The 25,753-nt window shown below is 37.2% G+C and overlaps 1 protein-coding gene across 17 annotated transcripts in view; it reads left to right on the forward strand.

The window, feature by feature from the left end:
• Positions 1-25,753, forward strand: part of ROBO2 (roundabout guidance receptor 2) — a 1,466,835-nt gene that overhangs the window by 1,405,992 nt on the left and 35,090 nt on the right. For 12 of the 17 annotated variants that reach the window (XM_027549011.1, XM_027548934.1, XM_027549246.1 and 9 more), the window contains 5 exons: positions 3,026-3,068; positions 4,503-4,630; positions 10,097-10,378; positions 10,779-10,904; positions 15,949-16,105. In XM_027549011.1, coding sequence (XP_027404812.1) covers positions 3,026-3,068; positions 4,503-4,630; positions 10,097-10,378; positions 10,779-10,904; positions 15,949-16,105 — 736 coding nt within the window. The remainder of the gene's footprint in view (positions 1-3,025; positions 3,069-4,502; positions 4,631-10,096; positions 10,379-10,778; positions 10,905-15,948; positions 16,106-25,753) is intronic. The other 5 variants (XM_027549334.1, XM_027549924.1, XM_027550085.1 and 2 more) reach the window with 1 other exon arrangement.

The following is a 25,753-nucleotide window of genomic DNA, read 5'->3' on the forward strand; positions in this document are numbered from 1 at the left end:
TATTCATCTTCTTCATAGCCAGTCCCGGGCAGGTGCAAAGGTGCTGTCAGATTGTTTTGTAATACACTTGAGAAGATACCTAAAAACTTCATAAAGCAGTGTACTTTAGGTGCCAACGAGATGTTTCTGAAAGCACTGCCTCATAAATTCCTGATAAACCCTTGGATGATGATGATATTGCCCAATTATGATGCCATAAGAGAAATAAGGCAGTGGCCATAGGACTGGAAAAGGTCAGTTTTCATTTCAATCCCAAAGAAAGGCAATGCCAAAGACTGCACAGACTACCACACAATTGCACTCATCTCACATGCTAGTAAAGTAATGCTCAAAATTCTCCAAGCCAGACTTCAACAGTATGTGAACTGTAAACTTCCAAAGTGTTCAAGCTGGATTTAGAAAAGGCAAAGGAGCCAGAGATCAAATTGCTAACATCCATTGGATCATCAAAAAAGCAAGAGAGTTCCAGAAAAATATCTGCTTTATTGTCTGTACCAAAGCCTTTGACTGTGTGGATCACAACAAACTGTGGAAAATTCTTCAAGAAATGAGATGGGAATACCAGACCACCTGACCTGCCTCTTGAGAAATCTGTATGCAGGAAAAGAAGCAACAGTTAGAACTGGACATGGGACAACAGACTGGTTCCAAATCGGGAAAGGAGTATATCAAGGCTGTATATTGTCACCCTGCTTATTTAACTTATATGCAGAGTACATCATGAGAAATGCTGGGCTGGATGAAGCACAAGCTGTAATCAGTGTTTTGGGGAGAAATATCAAGAACCTCAGATATGCAAATGACACCACCTTTATGGCAGAAAGTGAAGAAAAACTAAAGAGCCTCTTGATGAAAGTGAAAGAGGAGAGTGAAAAGTTGCCTTAAAACTCAACATTCAGAAAACTTAGATCATGGCATCTTGTCCCATCACTTCATGGCAAATAGATGGGGAAACAGTGGAAACCGGGGCAGACTTTATTTTTTGGGGCTCCAAAATCATTGCAGATGGTGACTGCAGCCATGAAATTAAAAAACGCTTGCTCCTTGGAAGAAAAACTATGACCAACCTAGATAGCATATTAAAAAGAAGACATTACTTTGCCAACAAAGTCCATCTAGTCAATGCTATGATTTTTCCAGTAGTCATGTATGGATGTGAGAGTTGGACTGTGAAGAAAGCTGAGCACTGAAGAATTAATGCTTTTGAAATGTGATGTTGGAGAAGACTCTTGAGAGTCCCTTGGACTACATGGAGATCAAACCAATCAATCCTAAAAGAAATCAGTCCTGAATATTCATTGCAAGGACTGATGCTGAAGCTGAAACTCCAATACTTTGGCCACCTGATGGGAATCACTGACTGGTTAGAAAAGACTGTAATGCTGGGAAAGATTGCAGGCGGGAGGAAAAGGGGACGACAGAGGATGAGATGGTTGGATGATATCACTGAATCTATGGACATGAGTTTGAGTAAGGTCCAGGAGTTGGTGATGGACAGGGAAGCCTGGTGTGCTTCAGTCCATGGGGTTGCAAAGAGTCAGACACGACTGAGCAACTGACCTGAACTGAATAGATATATTCTTAGACAACCTTAGGGAGGGGACTGGGAAACTACATTTAGAAATTTATAAAATCTAAAAAGTGATCATACTTATTAGCTCAAACTTAAGAAACAGGTGAATTATGAGATTATCAAATGAGAAAGTATTTATTAAGTGTATACTTTAAGTAGCAAGTTCATTAAAAATATGAATCAATTCATAAAATTTTATTTTCACTTTTGCTCACCAAGTAATCATAGTAAATATAATCAGTGTCTTCCAAAGATAGGATGTGTTGAATTCACAGCTGTGAAATGGTATTTTTTCCTTCATCCCCAGGGACTAGTTTAGCTGATACATATTAATTTTGGTCAGAATTGGAATTGTGCTGTCCATAAACTTCTAAACACCAATTTTTTCCCAATGATTTCCTAGTTAAGTAATTTAGTGGCAAAATTTGACCCCAAATAATATGAAGTCATGTATAGACCTTGTTCCACTAATCATGAATATTCACATCTCATTGCAACACTAATCATTTTGAATATAGTTGCTGCCTCAGACCCTCTCTGCAGTGTGCATCATATTACCTATCTCAGATCTGAAGCATTTTAATTCCAAACAAACTTAGCTGCAAAGATTGTAGGTAAGAGATGATGGCCCCAAACTGATATTTATCTTCTTTGCCAATCCTTGACACCCACTTTCATGTTGTTAGGTTTGTACAATGAAATCTAGTAACCAGAAGGAGTGGGTTCTCCAGCTCTGGCTTTACTGGATGCTTGTTGGTGTTGCTAATATGCTCCATAGTTTTAAAAAGGACTTAAGTTGTATAATCATTACATACAATGGGAATATATTCAATAAGTTGAAAGTCTCATTTTTGTAAAGATTGGAAAATGAAGCAAAGCGTTCAATACATTATATATTCTCTATTCACTACAGTTCATGTCTATTATACAGTAATTACAGTATTTCAACTCATAGTGCTTCTCAGTGTCCCTAAAAGGACCTGTGATGGAGAAGAATAGGTTATCAATCTGTACCTGTCACTGGTTTTATTAGGATATTACCTGTTTGAACTATCCTGTTTCACTTTCTGTTACATGCAGTTTTCATTATGCCCTCTAATTAGGACACCTGTATATTAGCATTAAAATTCACAATGTGATAATTCTTTGTTAATGCATGTCAATCTTTCAATACCATATATGTACCAACTGACATACAAATAAAAATTGCCCCTTTGACTTAACCGTGTGTTTGACTGGAAGAATTTTTAGATGTCTTATTAAAGTTGGAACAAATGATGGCTTTGCTTTAGGCCAAACCACTGCTTCTTACTATCTGTGCAATTATGTTAATTATATTTTGCTATAATTCCCAGGGGCTTCAGCTCTAAACGAAGGGCCAATATGTAGTTGTTGTTAATTGTAATTAATATTGACTACTTGTGTGTGTTTCTTTCTTTTTTTTTTTTACAGTTACATTTCAAAGAGGAGATGGAGGACTAATGAGCAATGGAAGGTATACCAAGGAGATTTTTTATTTTTATTTTTAATCAGGACTGAGGAAACTACATAGTAAAAGGCAATTATTGTAATAAACGATCACTTATAAGTCTGAGAATTCTAGAAGGAATTAAACAGCTTACAACAAGGTTTAATGATCTATCTGTTGTGCACTTTAGAGGAATCAAGCCCAGATGTTTCATATCTCCCAGATGCCCCTGAAGAAATTAGTAGTAAATATCACAAGGAATGTGTTCATTTGTTAGCAGGATGTTTATTGCATTAATTAGACATTAGCAAATGAAGTTGCTGTTGTTTAAGGCTCCTTATTGGTTCTCACCAAATTGCTGTGAGTGAACAATTACATATAATCGATCACAAAGTAAATGATTCATAGATGATGAATAGGCTGTAGATTGATAGGACTGGATTCCACAACTTTGGATACTCAATTGAAATTGATAAAAACTGATCACAAACACATATATCCTCATCTATTTTCCCTTTGCTGATATGGAGATTGTAATTAGGCTCTGGTAATAACTTCCAATCTCCCATTTAATCAATATTTTAGCAAAAAGAGATTAGGTCTAATGAGAGCTGGTGGATGTAGCTAGAAAGCAGTTGGATCTTCTGCAGTTTCCATAGAAACACATGTTTCTCTTAAGGATTGTATCACCAAGGGTCTATCGGGGAAAAAAAAAAAAGTACGATGATTATAGATGTTGCTATATCTTTTTAAGTATGGTAATCTGGAAAGGGATCAGAATCCCACTTTTACATTAAAGATAGGGATTCTTTGTTGAATATGATGCAAAAGAACTCTCCTTCATAGACGATATGCACATACTGGATCAGACCACAGTGGATCTTTTATCACCCTAAAATGCTTTCATATTCTCCTAACACTTTAAATTTAGAGAACCTGAAAATGTACTATTGATGAAACAGTATAAATACTCCATTTATTTCCCTTAAGTTCCTTGCCTCTAAATCAACCATGAGGGCTCATAACAGGGGTTACAGCCTATAGGGGACAGATAAATATGGGAGCTGCAGGAATTGAAGGAGCAATAGCCCAAAGTCCTGGAAATGGCTGATAATAAGCAATCATTCTGACCAATTGTTCCCTTGAGGTGCCAATTTATCATTAGATCTTGTTTCAGGATGCTGCTATGTTACCAGTTGCCTACCAGTTTCAGGGAAGATGACTGAATTCATTTGGATGTCAGCAGAATCCCAGGCAGGATTCTTCTGCTTCCATTGACAGGGATGATCTATACAGAGCCTTAGTGAATTGCCAAAGTTCCTTAATTCTTGAGAGCCTCCAGATTTTCATTTGAAAGTGAATTAAAATCTTAAATTCTCTAATCCACTGTAGTTTATGAGGCAGATATACAAATCTCTCATGGAGTTCCATGGACTGATATCTATTTAATTCCTGTTTTAGCCGCCCAGGTCTTCTAAATGCTGGTGATCCCAGTTATCCATGGCTTGCTGACTCATGGCCAGCCACGAGCTTGCCAGTAAACAATAGCAGTAGTGGCCCAAATGAGATTGCAAACTTTGGGCGTGGAGGTAAGTTGTCTTTTTCAAAATTCTGTCATTTGTGATTTGTTTTCTTGCCTCTCCTGGATGTTTTGAAAAAGGCATACCAAAAAGTATTTTCTTCCATAAGTGAATTTAGTGAAGTGCATTTATTCATAGTACTGTACATTTGCTAAATAGTTTATTATAAAGCTGTGGTATCTATTACCTTGAGTAAAACTGAGCTTTTAAGGATGTTATTCAGAGAAGGCAATGGCACCCCACTGCAGTATTCTTGCCTGGAAAATCCCATGGACGGAGGAGCCTGGTAGGCTGCAGTCCATGGGGTCGCGAAGAGTCGGACACGACTGAGCGACTTTACTTTCACTTTTCACTTTTCAAGTGTTGGAGAAGGAAATGGCAACCCACTCCAGTGTTCTTGCCTGGAGAATCCCAGGGACGGGGGAGCCTAGTGGGCTGCCATCTATGGGGTCGCATAGAGTCGGACACGACTGAAGTGACTTAGCAGCAGCAGCAGCAGCAAGGATGTTATTACTAACCAAGAAGATAACTATTCATAATGCATTTTGTTCTTCATACTATTAGTACATGATTAAGGGTTTCCCAGGTAGCACAGTGGTAAAGAATCTGCCTGCCAGTGCAGGAGATGCAAGAGACTTGGGTTCAGTCCTTGGGTTGGGAAGATCCCCTGTAGAAGGAAACGGCAACCCACTCCATTGTTCTTGCCTTGAAAACTTCATGGACAAAGGAGCAAAGAGTTGAACATGACTGAGTGAGCACAGTACATGATTACTAAATCAGGAACTATACAGCCAAACAGGGCTTATGATTTAGAACCAGTCATTTTACTTCTCTGATTATCATTCAGTATATATTTATCGAGTGTATCCTGTGGACCTGGCACTGTGGCAGACAGTAAAAAATATCATATAAGAGGTAGACACTTAAAATAAATATAACAACATGTTGGCAGCTTTTCTGTAATTCTACAGTTGATAATTTGTACCCCAAATAAAAAACAAAAATATTCTAAGTAGCTGACATGCTCAAGTCTTCAAAATTCGGTACTAGAATCCTCTCCATAGGTCTTTATAAAGAAAACAGAATTGGACTTATTATGAAAATCACCACCTTCCCCTCTTCACCTTTTCATCCAGTCATTAGGAGAGCAATGGATTTAGAGAAAGATGGGACTGGAAAAGACTGGGAAAGTCTCAGGCCCCAGTGTTTAGTTCAGCTGATACATGGGTTTTCCACTGGCATAAGATTGTGCAGACAGCAAATGGACTGGTACCTTGCCAGCACCCCACATGAAAGAGCTGTCTCCTGGGAGGAGGAAGGTGCTACGGATGGAGTATTATTTAGGCTGATACAAGAAGGGACGGTAGGAAATCAAAAGTGTGTAGAAAGTGTGTAGAGAAGAAATTTACTGTGTCTTATGATTCAGAAAGCAAGGGAAACATTGACCTCTTTAAGAAATGAATGAATTTCCTAATGACTTGAGTATCAATTGCAAGGCAAAAAAGTGCTAAGAAATTTAGAAGGACAGGTAACAGAGGGTTTTCTAAGCCACACAAAGCCTTTAAACTTTGTTAGAGGATGATCAGAAGCCATTAATGGACTTTAAGAGGAGAATTCTAGAATGCAAGTGCTGTTTTAAATCATCCATCTAGCTACTGGGTGGAGGACGGAGATAGGGTGAAAATTTTGGATGATTAATTAGGAGAATAGTGCTGTAATCTAAGAAAGTTTGTGTGAATCCACTGAAGGATTTCTATACTTCTAGGAAGAACTAATGTAGGAGACCCAGGACCAAGCTAAGTACTCTGGGTTTACTGTAAACCTCAGTGGTGGATTTCACATGTATGAGTGTGTAAACATATTGACTTAGAATACAGTCATGGATATTGGCCTTTTCTCTTTATGAATGTAAGACCAATGCATGTTTAGATATATTTAAAATGGTATTTTAAATAATAAAGTTACTAATATTGCACAACTCTGCATCGTCAGTACCAACCGAAAAAGGGGGACCTCCCTCCTGTAAGTTGTATGACTACTCAGCATCTTACTTACCCTCTGTAATTCAGTCCACCCTATTTAGATTCTCAGTTGCCCAGACTCTCTGAAAGTGGCTGCCTCCCCTAGGTGTCAGAATTCTGAGCCCTGCAATTACAGGTGTCACTTAACTTTGGATAGTTCTGTGCCCAAGCATAGTCTTATCATGAAATCAAAACATTCCTCCCTGCCCTACCCACTGATTTCAAAATTCTGTTCATAAAGCTTTTATCAATCAAGGAATAGCTGCCTTTTTTCTTGTATTGGAATAACACACCATTCTATCTTTATATCAAGAGATAAATGCACAAACATGGAGAAAGTGTTTTTTTTTTTTCAGTTTCTAGCAGATTATATTAACATTATAAAATGTCTCAATCTAATTTAGCCAAAGGATACTTATGAAGATTTTCAAGGTTTGTTTTTTTGTTTCCATTTCCACTTCATTTTCATGACATGAAAATATTTCACAGGTCGCTCAAGGCCATGACAAAGTTTTTGCAGAGTTAACTGTATCTCTTTTCAGTGTGATAAGAATTTTAAGCATTTACTAAAAAGAATGTTTCGCAAATTCCATTTCCTTTGCACAATAAATGTAATAAGTGTAAGACATAGATAATCATATTTCTAGCTTAGAGGTCAAGAAACTAAGGTTTATCAAGGTGAATAATTTGAGATCTATGTGTAGAATCCAGATCTAACAGATTTTAAAGCCTATATTCTTTTATTTACACCACTCTGCAATTCTTAAGGTAGGATTCACATGTATGATTGTATTACCGAGTACACTTAGAGGAATAACCATGGATAAAAGACGTTTTTGACATTTTTTCCTTTAAGAATGTTTACTAATGCATTTTTAAATGTAATGACAATACTATTTTGAATAATCAAGTTACTAATAATCACATGTATTCATTTTGACAATACAAACTATAAAAATGCCCTTTAATTATTCAGTAAGTACTTACTCTTTACAAAACACTAGATGAGGAATTATGGAAATACAGACATAAATCCCAGGTACTCTGTCCTCAAGTAACTTAAGATATAGTGAAGGAGACAGTCATTCATGGAAGTAATTACTCCAGGCAAAAAGAAATAAATGCATGTGTAACTAGGGTGCTGAAAAACTGAAGAATGAAATCATGAGTAATTCTGACTGGAGAGAAGGGTTTCTATAATTCATAAGTTTCAGACACAAACATTAACAAATGCCAGTGAGATAACCTAAAGTATCAAGAAGGGGTAGATGTGGACTGTGTAGAATGTAAAATAAAAAGCCCTGTCTAAAGATGGCAGCATCTATTCGAGTCCAGGCTCCTGGGAGGAAGACTGGCCCAGAGTTCCAAATCATCTGATGTTATAGGATAATTCCCCACATGCAAGTAGTCATGTATAAGCCTCTAGTATTTTATTGTTGGGACATAATTCAATTTATTTTTTGAAAATGTAAGAGTGAGCAAATAACATTTGAAGGAAATATGCAGCCCCCAAATCAATATAGAAGCACTTAGAATTGAAGACTAATTTCATCCAGCTGAGAGAGATTCTATTTCTAGAACCATAGCTTTAGTTGGCATAGAATATGAAGGATTAGATTTTCATACTATATTTTTTTCCATTTTAAAACATGTGAACACACAACCATTTCAAAAACTGGCAGTAGCTCACAATCTAAATCCAAAGCTTTGGAGAACCTCATATTCAAGATGTTGGGAAGTTGGGGTCAGTGTTGAAGAAGGGTATCTGTCCAGTTCATCAGTGAAAGACATGGTAGAGGAGGCAGAAACAAAACTCAAAAAACCTCCCTAGAGTGAACGACCTACTTTCACAATTTTGATATATTATTAAATATCAAGCATCTCAGAGAATAAAAATCATACTGACCTGATGCTTTAGAATGAAGCATATATCTTTGTCATCAAATTTTCTAATCAGTTTACAGCTAAAAACAAGGGCAAGAAAACAGTTATAAAATTCTGAATCCGAAAACAATATGCATACTTACACAACTTGATGAAATATTATAAATATGAACATGTTTAACTATTTAAAATAGTTATTTTAAAACTACATATATACTTAATTATAAAACAAGTTGAAATTTCAGACTTCAGAACCTTCAGAAAGAACCTACAGTGTGTGATTATAGTGTATAAAATGCACTTTAAATGTCTTGTTACTGTTGCTAAAGAAGATCATTTTTAGCTTTTGTAAAATGCAAAAGCAAAATTAATATTTTTACAAGAATCCTTATTTCAAGTACTGTTAGATATCATAGAATCTAAAAGCTTTAGGATATTTTGACTCCTTCAGTCTTCTCCTTGTGATGATAAGCTGGTTTTGTTACTGAGATCATTTGGTTTATTATTACATTACTATAACTAGTTGAAAATTTTCCATAATGAAATGAAGAGGGTTGTTGAACTCATGTCCTGTGAAATGTGACTTTCAGAACATAGATTATTAAGTAGCATAATACATATTCACTTTTAACTCTACATGAATAAAAATAGTATTAGTAGGGGTTTTTTTTGTTTGTTTGTTTTTGTATTTTTTTAGATTCTAGTATCTTCATTCTGAGAAGGAAAATAAATGCTTAGAAGAGAGGTGGCAGTTCTGAATTTAAAAACTTCATGTAAAGATAATTTAGCACACCAAAGTGATAAATGGACTGATTGATATTCAGTGTTTTTCCTGAAGTTTAATTTTACTCTTGCTGTATTACAACTTGAAACTATAATTCTCTACTTCTAAGATTTGGTAGCATAAATTAAACTCTGTGATCACCCAGATTGCTTCTTCTGTAGTTAAATCCTGCTGTATTGTGAAAATGACTTATTCATGAAAATCTTCCTTTGTTATCCAAGAGAAAAAAATTGCTGCCATCAGTTACACTCCATTTCTGGAGCTGTGAAATCAACTCAGATAAACAGCAAGTAGAAACTTGAGTAAAAAGTGCCTCATAGTGTGGAGAGTATAATTTTGGAAACTTTTGCATCTATTTTAGCAGTTATTTTCCATGTCTCTGGGGATAAAGTGGAAAAAGATGCTTTTCATCCGTGATTTGTAGACTCACTTTTGCCATTGCTTCTGTAAAGAGCTAACAATTTCATGGATTCTAAGCCAGAATGAACAACTGAAAGCATTTTTTCAGGAGTGAAATACACTAAATTTCTCATTCATGGTTGAAGAAAATGGGGGATAGGGTGTGTGAAGCAGGGAGACGTGAAGGACGGCCGGTAGGCCTGCCTGTCACCAAGGCTGATAGCTTGGCGACGGTTGTACATCATCTACCCTTCATTGGCTCATGAAGCCCATCTCAGCTGAAATGCAAACGTGCGGCATGACACATTTATTTTTCATCTTCAGTCCTGATAGTTTTGGGCTTCCTGTGCATCATTAAATTGTTTCATTTCCCTATGTTCACCACAGATGTGCTGCCACCAGTTCCAGGCCAAGGGGATAAAACGGCAACGATGCTCTCAGATGGAGCCATTTATAGCAGCATTGACTTCACGACCAAAACCACTTACAATAGTTCCAGCCAAATAACACAGGCTACCCCATATGCCACGACACAGATATTGCATTCCAACAGCATACATGAATTGGCTGTCGATCTGCCTGATCCACAGTGGAAAAGCTCAATTCAGCAAAAAACAGACCTGATGGGATTTGGTTATTCTCTACCTGATCAGAACAAAGGTAACAATGGTAAGTCCAGTTCTTACTTCCAGAAGAGTTATTTTCATATCATTTTTGCATGAGATAGACAGTAGTATTTGTTGTTCGGTTTAGTAATTCATCACCAGGTTCACTACCTAAACTAAAAAACTATACTGGCATGTATTCAGTACCTTGCACAGTCCCCGCCACCATCACCACCACCACTGTTGCTATCACCACACAGCAACACCAACTGGTTTCATCCTTTTAGCTCTTTATTCAGTAGTGATCAGTAATCCATCTCGACCTCCATTAGGCAGGACAGACAAAACATTCCTCCACCGTCCTACGACATCTGCTTCTGAATTGCTAACTGCATGTTCTGCATGGGCTTGTGCTGTGAACTAATCACATGATGCCACTATGACCTCTGCCCTTTAACCCTTAGCCTTACTTTACATCCCTGACTACCGATTGGCTGAGGGATTGTCTAATAGAATGCCACACAACCAGTCACAGGATTTCAGCACCACCAGCTCTCACAACAGCTCAGAGAGGAGTGGCAGTCTCTCAGGTTGGTCTCATCACAGTAAGGAGAAATATTTGTTTGTCACCAGCATATGACCTGTGTTCCTAACACTCATGAAGAAGTACTGGCTCACAACTCACTGTCAGACATTTATCTCTCAAATGACAGTAGGAGTTTATCCTAATGGAATCAAGTTTTGGGGGTGGAGGAGGGTAAAATTCACCACCAGCCTTTATGTATGAATTGTACAAAATTGTATTTACTGAAAGATAGTGCCATTTTACTAAATACTAATTGTTAAGGGGCAGATGAGTTTGATCTGCCTTAGACCCTACTTAAGAGTCAAGAGAACTTTGCAATAAAATGGTCACGTAGGAAAATCAGCTCCATGGCATGGACACCATATTCAACTAAAATGCAAATGATTTGGGAAATTGTTCATAATATTAAGAGTCTGGTGATGTGACTTCCTATTTTTGGACAAGTTTTCCAAAATATTGTGTTATCTATTGATGATATTATTTAGAGTAAGATCCTGATACCATGCTAAACAGGAATGTTAATATGGGACACTATTCTTTACATTTAATTTAAAAAAAAAAAAACCCAGTCTTTTATGTTGGTAATTTCTTATGCTGTAAATTTTAATATATATTCAAGATGCATTAGCTGAACTAACAATCCATAATGCAGGCATTAAATAGCACATGTAGGGAAAAACACCTTTTACTGGAAAGAAATATGTACCTATCATAATGAATATCAGATCTCTAGGCCCAAGGATCCTCATCTCTAAAATGAGGAGATCCTTGTAGACATTCTAATTTTTACATTGTGTATGACTGATGACTTTCTCTGCTCATTTCTAATTGATACCATGACTTTATTTTCTTTTTTTTATACTATTGATAGTCTATTTGTTTTTATGAAGTTTTTTAACCTCAGTTACTTAGTGAAAGATTATAGTGTATTGAGTGAGATATGTCATAGGTTATGAGATATCAAGGCCATAAATAGTTAACTCTTTTATATCATTAGGGTAACATTTACTAAATGATCTTTCCTTAGAGATAGAACCCTTTCAGTCTGAACATGTTAATATTCCCTCTTCTCTCCAAAATGAGCCATTTGCTCTCCTTACCTATTGGTAGAACTGGATATATTATAGAATCCAGAAAATTTTAAACATCTGTTACAAATTTAAATGGCCTGGTAATATAAAGGAATTTTTTTGAATAACCTTAAATGTCATTTGTACTGTCATTTATTTATGATGAGTCCTATAATTGTACTGAATAATTTAAAAATTAATTTATTCTAGGCTTATATCATTCAAAATATGCCAAGTCTCAATCAATATATATATTTTAAAGTCTATATACTATAAGTCATGGATTGTAAAAGACCTTTTGTGAAACCATCATTAAATATTCTTATATGTTGATTACCATTGAGTCTTAAAAGTTACCTTTTGAGTAATTCTAAGCAGAATATGATTCACAATAGTGCTTACTACATTTTTGAATCCATTAATCTCTTGAGTGACATTTATATATACTAAGATTTATATTATCTACTTCATCTACATTTGAATACAAAATTACTTAAATTGGTGATAGAAAGCTTTCTTTAAGAGACAAGACTGACATGATTGTTCTCTTCTTAGTTTAGTCAAATTGAATTTAACATTAGAGTTCTTTTTATTCTTATAATCATTGATATGTATTCTAAAGCTTACATTTAAGATCAAACTGCCCTATAGATATTGAATCATAAGATTTTCTTAATTTGTGCACAGTGTTGATGAAACCAGTTTAAAATAATCATGGTAATAAACAAAATTGTACATTCCTAAATTGAGTGAATTTTTCACCCTTTGAAGCACTCATATAATAATTTATTCAGTATATAATTTCTTAGCACTCCTCTTAAAAAGACCAACCATTAAAAATATAAAACTTAATTTTTTTCAAAATAATCTCTGTAATCATAATTTTATATATATGCACGAATATATAGCACAATATCAATAGTAATAGGGCTTCCCCAGTGGCTCAGCAGTAAAGAATATGCCTGCAGTGCAGGAGCTTCAGGAAACACAGGTTCAGTCCCTGGGTCTGGAAGATTCCACTGGAGGAGGAAAATGGCCACCCACTCCAATATTCTTGCCTGGAGAATCCCATGGACTGAGGAGCCTGACAGGCTACAGTCCATGGGGTTGCAAACAGTCGGACACGACTGAAGCGACTTAGCAGCAGCAGTAGTGCGTGTGTGCTTAGTCACTCAGTCGTGTCCGACTCTTGCAACCCCATAGACTGTAACCTGCCAGGCTCCTCAGTCCCTGGGATTCTCCAGGCAAGATTACTGGAGTGGGTTGCCATTTCCTTCTCCAAGCATCAGTAGTAATAACTAAATAATTTTATATACTTGTATTTTTAAAAGACTAAATTTAATTTGAAAATAAGCTGTTTTCAAATTTTCTTTACATAGAAACCATTCGTTCAGCATAAATAAATGTAAATTCAGATATTTACATTGTCACTTGAAGAGAAACAGGTCAAATATGTCTGCAAGTCATCAAAATATGTGATGACTAAATGCATAATGCAGACAGTTCTCACCTTAAAATGCTTGAGGATCTTAGGTTGCAAGTAACAGCAACAAACTGGGTTCACTTAGCTCAAGATGTGGATCTCAGAGAATTTAATTTCCCTAGCTTGTATCATATGGCACTATTATGCTCAGCGCCCACCTCTTACCTCTTTCTAGAGAAGACAAAGCATGCTGATCGATAGTCTTACCAAAAGTACCCACAATGAGAAAGCAGAAATTTCCCCCAAAGAGGGGAAAGTGGACATTGGATGGAGAGCCTCACAAATTCCCTCTGTGAATCAGCTCTGCTTCCCCAGCACATTTTTAAGTCAGTTGTCAGTAAGAGGTGGCAATGGCTTTCTTGACCTTGGAGAAGAATTTCAACAGAGCTGGGTTCAGAGCTGTAGAAATTGTAATTTCCACTAAAGCTGCTGCATTCTAAATTGTTTGTTCTCTTACTGTGCGAATATGCACAAATGTAGAAAGAACCTCTATTTTCCCATCTATAAAATGGAGATGTAAAAACTTTCCTATTTGTGTCACTCAGGTCTGGTGGAGATCATATGACAGTTCTAAAAGTGCTATAAAAAGTGAAAAAAAAAAAAAAAGGTCCACATGTACATATATAAGGAATAAGAGGTACACAGGCAAAAACTACCAAGAACACATGCCCACCCTGTTCTTCTAAGTAGTGAGACATAGTTCTGAAAATACCAAGAAAGATACAATCTTTGCTTATGACTTTGGTGGGTTATCCACCAAATAACAAGGAGGCAAAGGATTAAGGCTCACCTACCTTAAACACAAAAATTACAAACTTTAATCAATCAGGTTGATTATTTTTATCCTAAGCATCAGACTATTTCTGGTATCCTCAATGGGGCTGGAGGTGTGGAATGGCTTTGTAAACAGTCAGACTTGAGTTTGTACTGACCTGGAGGAGATGGAAGAGAGTGGTAGTGACTGCCATTTATTGAACATTCTGTACATTGTGAACCCTTTATATGTGTTATCTCTTATAATACTCAAAATAACCCAAACAAGTAGTCACTTTATATCTTTTGTACATGTGTGGAAATTGAGGTGATAACTATTGAGTAACTTATCAAGTAAATGAGAAACTGGTTTCAAGCCCAGAGATTCAACTCTTCTTCTCAAACTAGAAGTTACCTGCTCTCCTTTCTCTTAATACTTTTTCTGCCAAAGATAAAAAGTGAAAGGAAGGGTGGAAGCACTTAGTTTTCAGAGATGCTCTTTTCTGTGTGTGTATATGTGCACATGACCTAGAAAACAGATACAATTTCATATTTAGCAATAGGGTATATATCTAGTTTACAGTTTCATCGCTTTCTGGCATTCAAAGTTATTTTAAATTCCATAATTTTCTGAATTGGCTGATGCTGGTTACTTGATAGAAGAATGGAGTTGAGGCAAATTTCTAGTGATATCTCTATTGTTAGGTAGTCCTGCTATGAATATTTGATACTCATAACTTTTAGTTCCAGAAAGATATAGTTCAAGGGGTCAATACCATTTTTTTTTTTTAATATAGCCATTGACTGCCATAGGAATGACAGAAGTTACCTACATTCCGCTAAAGTATCTTTTGCTCAAGCAGTACACATTTCTGCATCCAGCTGTGGTCCATTTAGGAAGAAACTTGATGTACTTAATTTGGAGCAGTAAAAAGTACTTCACTGAACAAATGAAAAACTTTGTTTTCATTTGGTAATCTGGTAAACTCTGGTAATCCCAGATATGGCTCATATGCTGCCAAGTTACTTTCTGCTCATATTTTGTGCATGAATTCATTTGTATTACAATAATACTGAAGTTGATTACTGTATTTCCATTAATTTTCCCCATATTTGGTATTTTAAAATATGTTAGACATCTGGGAACCACTCACTATATGCAAAAAATAATTGTGCCCTTCATTAGTTAAAATTTATATAAAACATATCATTGTGAAAGATTTACAAGTATCCTCCAGATTGTTGTTGATTGATTTTTATAAGTTACTTTTGAGAGAAAACTGTTACTCTCCTGGATTAATTAAATTGAGTAAATTCTAATGGAAAAGTTTAGCCTGTATCCTTAGACACTGCATTTTTCCACTGAGACAGATTATGCAGAAGAGCATTATAAACGCACTAAAATCTGACATTTTAAAGAATTTCTTACGGCCCATTATTTCGTCTAACAATGAAAACGTGGAGGCAGCAAATGTGAATAAATCAATCCATGTGCTTTTACCACTGCATCCATGTTTTTTTGTGTATTCAGCTCTGCAACTAATGCATTGTGAAAGAAACAATATCATTTTGAGTGATTTATAAAAATGTTTTCCTGATCATATCATTTCATTGTTTATAGCTTTTAACAACTGTAACATACTGATTCTGGTGTTTTGAAAACAGAAATACATCTTCCCATCTGATGTACTCCATTTCTTCTGATATTCGGTATGTCTGAATAAATATATTATTACTTTCAGGTGGGAAAGGTGGAAAAAAGAAGAAAAATAAAAACTCTTCTAAACCACAGAAAAACAATGGATCGACCTGGGCCAATGTTCCACTACCTCCTCCCCCAGTCCAGCCTCTTCCGGGTACAGAGCTGGAACACTATGCAGTGGAACAGCAAGAAAATGGGTAAAAATGTTTCATCTACCAACAAAATGGCCAGGGCTATACTGCTGTCTCTTTTATGCATTTTTGTCTTGATGCTGTGTTCTCTTACTGTTTCCCTGCCCCCTGCCAGCCTTTCCTTGTCCCCTCCCCTTTTATTGTTTGCTGCGTCTATATATTTTTAGCTGATAGATACAACACGGCACACATTGAGGACCTCGAATCCTTGGCCGTCAAGTGCCTTAGATTGTCTGCAATCATGATAATGCAGCCTCCATTTATAATATTGCTTGTTAGTTTGAAAGCAAGTAACCCAGAGCTCTGTGAACTAAAGAGGCACTCCTGAGAAGGGCTGAAAAGGAAATTAAAATAACCTTCTTCATCATCCCTCGCATTTCTCTAATGACTTGATGTCTGGCCATAGCAGGGTGCCCACTGTTGAGCTCCATCACAATGGGATAATTGTAGGGATCTGGCCAGTGTGTAGAACTTTAATCATCAGCTTTGATGGGAATTTAGGAGTCTGAACAATAAGAGAGGTTCAAGTCAATGCACACTCTGTAACAAACCTTTTTTGAGATAGAAAATTTCCTTTAAGGGTCTTTAAATGTGACCAGTGTCCTTATTCTTTCCCAGACATCTCACAAGTGTTAGTTTGTTTTCCTCTGTTGAAGTGTTAATTGATTTTAAGGTAGAAAAATGTTGATTCTCTTTACTACTTGTAAGTGCTCTGTCTTCCTCACAGTTCCTAGGTCACCCATTGCTTTTGACTGAAACTGCAAAGTGTAGAATAGAGGCAGTTTTTTCCAAGTGTTCCTTTATTTAGAAGTACTTAGGCATTAAAATATCTGTTTATTTAAACAATGATTTTATTTCCTCTCTTGTTTTGCTTAAAGATCTTGTGCACATGCTTGTAATTTTTTTCTCCATCTCCTTTTCTTTTTATACTCTACTGTTGTCTTTGAGGTTTCCAGATTAATTTTCCTAACTAGAAATTTTTCTGTCACATTTGCTTCCTAAAGAAGATTCCATTTGCCTTTTTTTCAGTTACATAATATATATATATATGCATTATATACACAGATAGATGGACATGCATATTTATATATATACATAAGCTTTGTTGTTGTTTTTTAGCGTCTAAGTCTTATCCAACTGTTATTTGCGACCCCCATGAACTGTAGCCCACGAGGCTTCTCTGTCCATGGGATTTCCCAGACAAGAGTCCTGGAGTACGTTGACATTTCCTTCTTCAAGGCATCTTCCTGACCCAGGGATGGAACCCGCATTCCTACATGGACAGGTGGATTCTTTACCATTGAGCCACCAGGGAAGCCCATACATAATCATACCTCCATATTTTTTCTCTGTATCTTTCTTTCCCTCCAAAAGGCTTCATTTGCTTCCATGATATTACAATTCCCATATAAGAGCATATCATTTTTATTTTATTTGTTTTTAAAAGTTCACATCTGAAATAGGAAGTTAAAAGCATATCCTTTTCTCTGACTATTTTAAGAATAAAACATTGTACATAATTTTATGTAACATATATCAATAACAAATTATGTTAGTGTCACACAATTCCTGGACAGGAGAGCAGGAAACAGAGATGTGCATTTTACAAGAAAATATTATTACAGGACTTATAAATATGCATTTTAAAGGCTGTAGTTAGAAAATAATAAAATTGAACTTATAAACTGAGGAGAGAAAAGTAATGCTGTTAAACATTTATAAAGTCTTGAACTCAGATAAAATAAAACTTGTAAGTAATTTGGTATCTTAATTAGTATATTTGAGATGACTTTGTCCATTTCTTGTTATATTATTTACAGTTTTGTATTTTCTGATGTGAAACTCTTATAATACTGAAAAAATATTTTTGAATAGTTTCTATATTTATACTCTGTTATTCATGATATTAACATTAAATAATTTACAGAAGAGCTTTTATGGACTTTTTTATATGTCTTGATTTGACTTATGCAGATTTAAAGTTTTCTTGAAATACAAACAACAAAAACTTTAGAAGTCACCTTTCTGTTTTTAATCACTTTTATTTCTGACAATAAAAAGGATTCAGCAGTTGCACTTCTTATGTTGCTATGTAGATTTTGTTTTATTGTTTTAATATCTCATAATAGAGAACTTACGCAACACATTTTTTTTTTCAAATATATAAGAACTATTAAGCCCAGTGCCAGGAAGGAAAGCAGAAGAGATGAAAGAAACAAAAACACTTGCAGTGAGGTGGGTGAACCTAAAGCCTCTTGTACAAAGTGAAGTAAGTCAGAAAGAGAAGAACAGATATAATACATTAAAGCATATGTATGGAATCTAGAAAAATGGTACTGATGAGCCTGGTAGAGAATGCACTTGTGGACACAGTAGGGGAAGATGAGGGTGGGACGAATTGAGAAAGTAGCTCTGACATGTATACACTATCACGTGTGAAATAGTTAATGGGAAGTTGCTAAATAACACCGGGAGCCCAGCCTGGCACTCTGTGATGACCTAGCGGGGTCATAGATAATTATGACTGCTTCACATTGTTGTATAGCAAAAACCAACAGAAAATTGTAAAGCAATTTTCTAGCCATTTAAAAATAAATAAAAAGGAATATGAAAGAAAAGAAACAAAAAACACAATTAATAAGGAGGATCTGATCCCTGATTCAGGAAACTCAAAGTAGTGGGAGGTAGAAACCAAAAATTACACACAGACAATTTTGTATGGGAAGCCCTAGCTAAGCACATGTACAAAATAATAACTTGCATACAGAAAGGAATAATCATGTATGCCAAATAAGGCTGGGGCAAGCCTGTGGAAGCTGAGTTTCAAGATGAACCTTGAATCATTTATTCACAAATAATAGTACCCAGAGTTGGGTGGCTGTTGGATGCCAGGCTGTTAGCCAGAGGCAGAAAGGATAAAGACAGTGAGTAGTAGTCCCTAACACGGGTGCTTCCCTGGTGGCTCAGTGGTATAGAATCTGCCTGCCAAGAAGGAGACATGGGTTCAATCCCGGGTTTGGGAAGACCCCCTGGAGAAGGAAATGGCAACCCATTCCAATATTCTTGTGGAGAATCCCATAGACAGAAGAATTTGACAGAGTACAGTCCACGGGATTGAAAAGAGGCACGACTTAGCGCCTAAACAACAACAACAAAGTCCCTAACATAAAGTAGTCTCCACACCAGAATTGATTGCTAACCAATGGCTACAACAAAATGTTACTAATTAGCTGTGCAGGTGGAGCCAAAGGCAAAAAGTAGAAATAAAAGATGAGGGGAAGAAAAGGAATAGTCCCATTAGTTTTCCTTTAGTATTTCTCCAACTCCTCCTTTGCAATCCAACCCTATTCTAGTTAAGGTTACCTCCCTTTCCTTTATTTTGCATTATTAAATAAGCTTCTCTATTGTAATTCTCATCACATTGCATTCTAATTGCTCGTCTATATCTTTCTGCAGTTGGTAGCTATTGTATGAGGTTTGTTGAGTGTGAAACAAATGCACAGAGTAGAAGATAATCTGAGAAGCTGACATGAGGCCAGGTGTGAAGTCTTGCATGTCTTACAGGAATTCTGATCTTTGGATATAGAAGATGGATTGGAGGACATGAGGCCAAGGCAGGTAGAGAATGTAGGGGATATTGCAGCAGAATAGAAAATACCATGAAAATGATAAGGAAATAAAATAAGTCATTGGCAGCAGGATGGAGAGAAAGGGATACATTTTGGAAATATATCTAGCCCAGGATAATCACAATCTTGAGAAGATTGTCTCTTGCTTTATTACAGTGTTTAATTTTGTTTCTAAGAGCTTAGATATCATCAGTTTTCCTTCTTTCTTTCTTCCTCTTTTTCTCTCTTTTTTGCTGTGCAGGTCTTGGTTGCTCTGCGCAGACTCTCTAGTTGGGGCAAGTGAGGGCTACTTTTTGTTCCAGTGCACACGCTCCTCAGAGAGGTGGCTTCTCTTGTTGGGGAACGTAGTCTGCAAGTGCGTGGGCTTCAGTAGTTGCCCCTCCTGAACTCCAGAGCTCAGGCTCGGTAGTTGTGGCGCATGGGCTTAGTTGCTCTGTGGCACGTGGGTGGGATCTTCCTGGACCAGGGGTCTAACCTCTGGCCCCTGCACTGGCAGCTGGTTTCTTATCCACTGCGCCACCAGGGAAATCTAGATAGCATCAATTTTCTTTCTAAGCCTTTCTTGAGCCATTTTCCCTCCACAATATTAAATATCAGAAGTTATCAAATCACTGCCCAGATAGAAAATAATTGGTTAATTCAATACTATATCAACAGTGGTAAATGTTCTCTCTCATCAATATGCCTCTCTCAGCTAGGCAAAATGTATCAAAACATAATTATTCTTAGCTATAAATATAATGTATTTTAATGCAATCATGGGATAGTAGGAAGAATTCTATAGTAATTCAGTAGAAAACTGATGCTTTGTTTTGCTACAGCAATCAGAAATTGGCAGGCTTTTCTAGGTGGTGAACTTTATTGTATTTTTATTAGTAATTTGGTGTTTGTATCTGGCCTTTTCACAAGTTAGTTCACATGCAACATTGATTTGTTGTCATCCTGCTCATTATTCACCAGGCAAGACAGATAATATGATGCCTCATATTTCACTGACAGTAAGTCAAAGAACAAAAGCTTATCTAGGAAAGGTTGGCCAAAAGACCTTTGGATTGGCATTAGAATCATTTGCACAGTCTTTTTATCTTATTGCAAGAAAAAGTTGAATTTCCATCACTCAAGTAAGATACTCATCTATGAATGTGAAAGAAACCCTAAAAACAGAGCTAAAAATGTTTGGATTTCATAAACATTCATAGAGTCATCTGTTACTTTCTTGTTCTTCTTCAGAAACCACAGGAAACCTAAGTATCAGTTGTTCTGGAAGGAGTTAAGACATGAATACCTCAGAGGTGATACCTAGTTCTCCCCGTTGTATGATTTGCACCGTGTCCCAAATTTCTTTCATCTGTTCTCTCGTGTTTTTCACCTAGACTTTCTTGTATTCCCCATCCCTCTCTATTTTCCACTTCTTGCACAAAGAACCAGGATGAATCCCTGCTTTTTTCTTAGTTTTGCTTATGTTTCACAGGGGGACAGAATTTGCTCACTCCTGGTCTATTAATAGAATATCTTTGTAGAAAAGACTTGGAACAACTGATGGTAAATGCTCATTCTAGTTAAATAGAATAGTAATTAGAATATTTTTTAGTCCTTTATGCATTATGTAATATAATTATCAGATCAGATCAGATCAGTTGCTCAGTCGTGTCCGACTCTTTGCAACCCCATGAATTGCAGCACACCAGGCCTCCCTGTCCATCACCAACTCCCGGAGTTCACTCAGACTCACGTCCATCGAGTCAGTGATGCCATCCAGCCATCTCATCCTCTGTCGTGCCCTTTTCCTCCTGCGCCCAATCCCTCCCAGCATCAGAGTCTTTTCCAATGAGTCGACTCTTCCCATGAGGTGGCCAAAGTACTGGAGTTTCAGCTTTAGCATCATTCCTTCCAAAGAAATCCCAGGGCTGATCTCCTGCAGAATGGACTGGTTGGATCTCCTTGCAGTCCAAGGTACTCGCAAGAGTCTTCTCCAACACCACAGTTCAAAAGCATCAATTCTTCAGCACTCAGCCTTCTTCACAGTCCAACTCTCACATCCATACATGACCACAGGAAAAACTATAGCCTTGACTAGACGAACCTTTGTTGGCAAAGTAATGTCTCTGATTTTGAATACGCTATCTAGATTGCTCATAACTTTCCTTCCAAGGAGTAAGCGTCTTTTAATTTCATGGCTGCAGTCACCATCTGCAGTGATTTTGGAGCCCAGATAAATAAAGTCTGATACTGTTTCCACTGTTTCCCCATCTATTTCCCATGAAGTGGTGGGACCTGATGCCATGATCTTCGTTTTCTGAATGTTGAGCTTTGAGCCAACTTTTTCACTCTCCACTTTCACTTTCATCAAGAGGCTTTTTAGTTCCTCTTCACTTTCTGCCATAAGGGTGGTGTCATCGGCATATCTGAGGTTATTGATATTTCTCCAGGCAATCTTGATTACAGCTTGTGTTTCTTCCAGCCCAGCGTTTCTCATGATGTACTCTGCATATAAGTTAAATAAGCAGGGTGACAATATACAGCCTTGACGAACTCCTTTTCCTATTTGGAACCAGTCTGTTGTTCCATGTCCAGTTCTAACTGCTGCTTCCTGACCTGCATACAAATTTCTCAAGAGGCAGATCAGGTGGTCTGGTATTCCTATCTCTTTCAGAGTTTTCCACAGTTTATTGTGATCCACACAGTCAAAGGCTTTGGCATAGTCAATAAAGCAGAAATAGATGTCTTTCTGGAACTCTCTTGCTTTTTCTATGATCCAGCGGATGTTGGCAATTTGATCCCTGGTTCCTCTGCCTTTTCTAAAACCAGCTTGAACATCAGGAAGTTCACGGTTCACATACTGCTGAAGCCTGGCTTAGAGAATTTTGAGCATTACTTTATTAGCGTGTGAGATGAGTGCAGTTGTGCAGTAGTTTGAGCATTCTTTGGCATTGCCTTTCTTTGGGATTGGAATGAAAACTGACCTTTTCCAGTCCTGTGGCCACTGCTGAGTTTTCCAAATTTGCTGGCATATTGACTGCAGCACTTTCACAGCATCATCTTTCAGCATTTGGAATAGCTCAACTGGAATTCCATCACCTCCACTAGCTTTGTTTGTATAATGATAAAAATCACATTTCTATGGTTAGGCTCTCCTTTGCTTAATGGTATTTGAATAATAATAACTGAGTGGAGAAGAACTAAGTGCAATTTTTTCTGTGCTATCTGAAAACATCATATATAATTATACACACACACATATTCCTTCTCATATATTATATATGTATATTCACTGCATATATGTGTTCCCTTTAAATTATTGGAAGGATGGCTTACTACTTATGAAGAAGGGAAATTTTAAGAGATACTTGACTACTTCCATTTGAAAGATTGAATATAGCAACGAAAGTCCATGTACTAGTTTATAGAATGAAATTGTACTATTTTGTAACACGATTTATGGAATAAATTTATTTATAACTACTAATGAAATATAACAGGATGCACATTCCCTACTGAAAGTGGGCAGTTTTTAAAAAATTAGGTTTCTTATATGTTTTTGTTTGAATTAATAATATAATATTTCATTCAGTTCAGTTCAGTCACTCAGTCATGTCCGACTCTTTGCGACCCCATGGACTGCAGCACGCCAGGCTTCCCTGTCCATCACAACTCCCGGGCCTACTCAAACTTATGTCCATCGCAGTGGTGATGCCATCCAACCATCTCATCCTCTGTGGTCCCCTTCTCCTCCTGCCTGCAATCTTTCCCAGCATCAGGGTATTTTCCAATGAGTTGGTTCTTCACATCAGGTGGCCAAAGTATTGGAGTTTCAGCTTTAGCATCAGTCCTTCCAATGAATATTCAGGACTGATTTCCTTTAGGATGGACTGGTTGGATCTCCTTGCAGTCCAAGGGACTCTCAAGAGTCTTCTCTAACACCACAGTTGGAAAGCATCAATTCTTCAGCCCTCAGCTTTCTTTATAATCCAATTCTCACATCCATACATGACTACTGGAAAAACCATAGCTTTGACTAGATGGACCTTTTTAATGTAATGTAATTACCTAAATAATGTCTCTGCTTTTTAATATGCTGTCTAGGTTGGTCATAGCTTTTCTTCCAGGGAGCAGGTGTCTTTTAATTTCATGGCTGCAGTCACCATCTGCAATGATTTTGGAGCCCTGCAAAATAAAGTCTCTCACTGTTTCCATTGTTTCCCCATCTATTTGCTATGAAGTAATGGCAACCCACTCCAGTACTCTTGCCTGGAAAATCCCATGGATGGAGGAGCCTGGTAGGCTGCAGTCCATGGGGTCGCGAAGAGTCGGATACAACTGAGCGTCTTCACTCTCACTCTTCACTTTCATGCATTGGAGAAGGAAATGGCAACCCACTCCAGTGTTCTTGCCTGGAGAATCCCAGGGATGGGGGAGCCTCGTGGGCTGCTGTCTGTGGGGTCTCACAGAGTCGGACAGGACTGAAGCCACTTAGCAGCAGCAGCAATGGGACTGGATGCCTTGATCTTAGTTTTCAGAATGTTGAGTTTTAAGCCAACTTTTTCACTCTCCTCTTTCACTTTCATCAAGAGGCTCTTTAGTTCTTCTTCACTTTCTGCCATAAGTGTGTTGTCATCTGCATATCTGAGGTTATTGATATTTCTCCTGGCAATCTTGTTTCCAGCTTGTGCTTCATCCAGCCTGGCATTTCACATCATGTACTGTGCATATATGGAGAAGGCAATGGCACCCCACTCCAGTACTCTTGCCTGGAGAATCCCATGGGCGGAGGAGCCTGGTAGGCTGCAGTCTATGGCGTCGCTAGGAGTCGGACACGACTGAGCAACTTCACTTTCACTTTTCACTTTCATGCATTGGAGAAGGAAATGGTAACCCACTCCAGTGTTTTTACCTGGAGGATCCCAGGGACGGGGGAGCCTGGTCGGCTGGCATCTATGGGGTCGCACAGAGTCAGACATGACTGAAGTGACTTAGCAGGCACTGTGCATATAAGTTAAATAAGCAGGGTACTGGGATAGAAAGTTGTGAAACTTTTACACCACAGATTCCCTTCTTTGAATGAAATCTGTGATCTCCAGTATATAAAACATTTTTTTTAATGCCATCATTTTAGAGCAATTTATTTTTTCAGGTCATATTGCACTTATATAATCAAAGAAATGAGAATATGAATGTAACCAATGATATTTTCTAATATACAAAAATTTTATTTGTAACACGTATTAAAGTGTGCCTGATACTAAAATGTAAAAGACATTTCAGAAGAGATATTCCTATCACACTGTATAGGGCTTCTGAAACAATGTCTTCAGTCTGCAACTCATTGAGGTAGAAGATTATTTAGATACCCTCAACAAGAGATGAAAACTGAAAATCAGAATGTCATCACACTCTGTATAAAACCTCTCAGTGACTGTCCATCACCCATAGGCAAAATTCCAAGCTCTTTCTCATGATGAAGCACTTCGTGATCTAGCACAACCCACCTCATCTATAACCAACCTTCTTTACTTGCCAATCCTTACCAGTTAGAAAACTGAGTTTTTTGAATACTTTATATTTTCCCTTCCTCTGGGCCCACTCAGCTGTTGCTTAGAGTATCTCCATTTCTGATGGTCAGCATAGCCCTGCCCAGCCCCCAGGCTGGTTTCACCCTCCCTGCTCTCTTCGTTTAACACTTGGTATCTTTGGTTATTTGCTTCTTATCAGCCTGCCCCACTGGATTGTATGCTCTATAAAAAGATCCAGTTGCCTGACAGATGATTGTCAAACAAAAGGATGATAAATTCAGGAGTTTTCTAGACTTTATTGTTTAGATCTGTTTTAGTTTAGCAGCAAAACTGAGCAAAAAAATACATAATTTTCCAGTTCCCTCTGTCCCCGTACATTCACAGCCTTTGCCAGTATCAACATCTCCTACCAAAGTGGCACATTTGGTAAACTGATAAAACTCTATTGCCACGTAATTATCACCCAACAGTCATGGTTTATGTTACAGTTCAGTCTTGGTGTTGTACATTCCGTG

The sequence above is a fragment of the Bos indicus x Bos taurus genome, chromosome 1 (assembly GCF_003369695.1).
Source record: "Bos indicus x Bos taurus breed Angus x Brahman F1 hybrid chromosome 1, Bos_hybrid_MaternalHap_v2.0, whole genome shotgun sequence".
Lineage (NCBI taxonomy): Eukaryota > Metazoa > Chordata > Mammalia > Artiodactyla > Bovidae > Bos > Bos indicus x Bos taurus.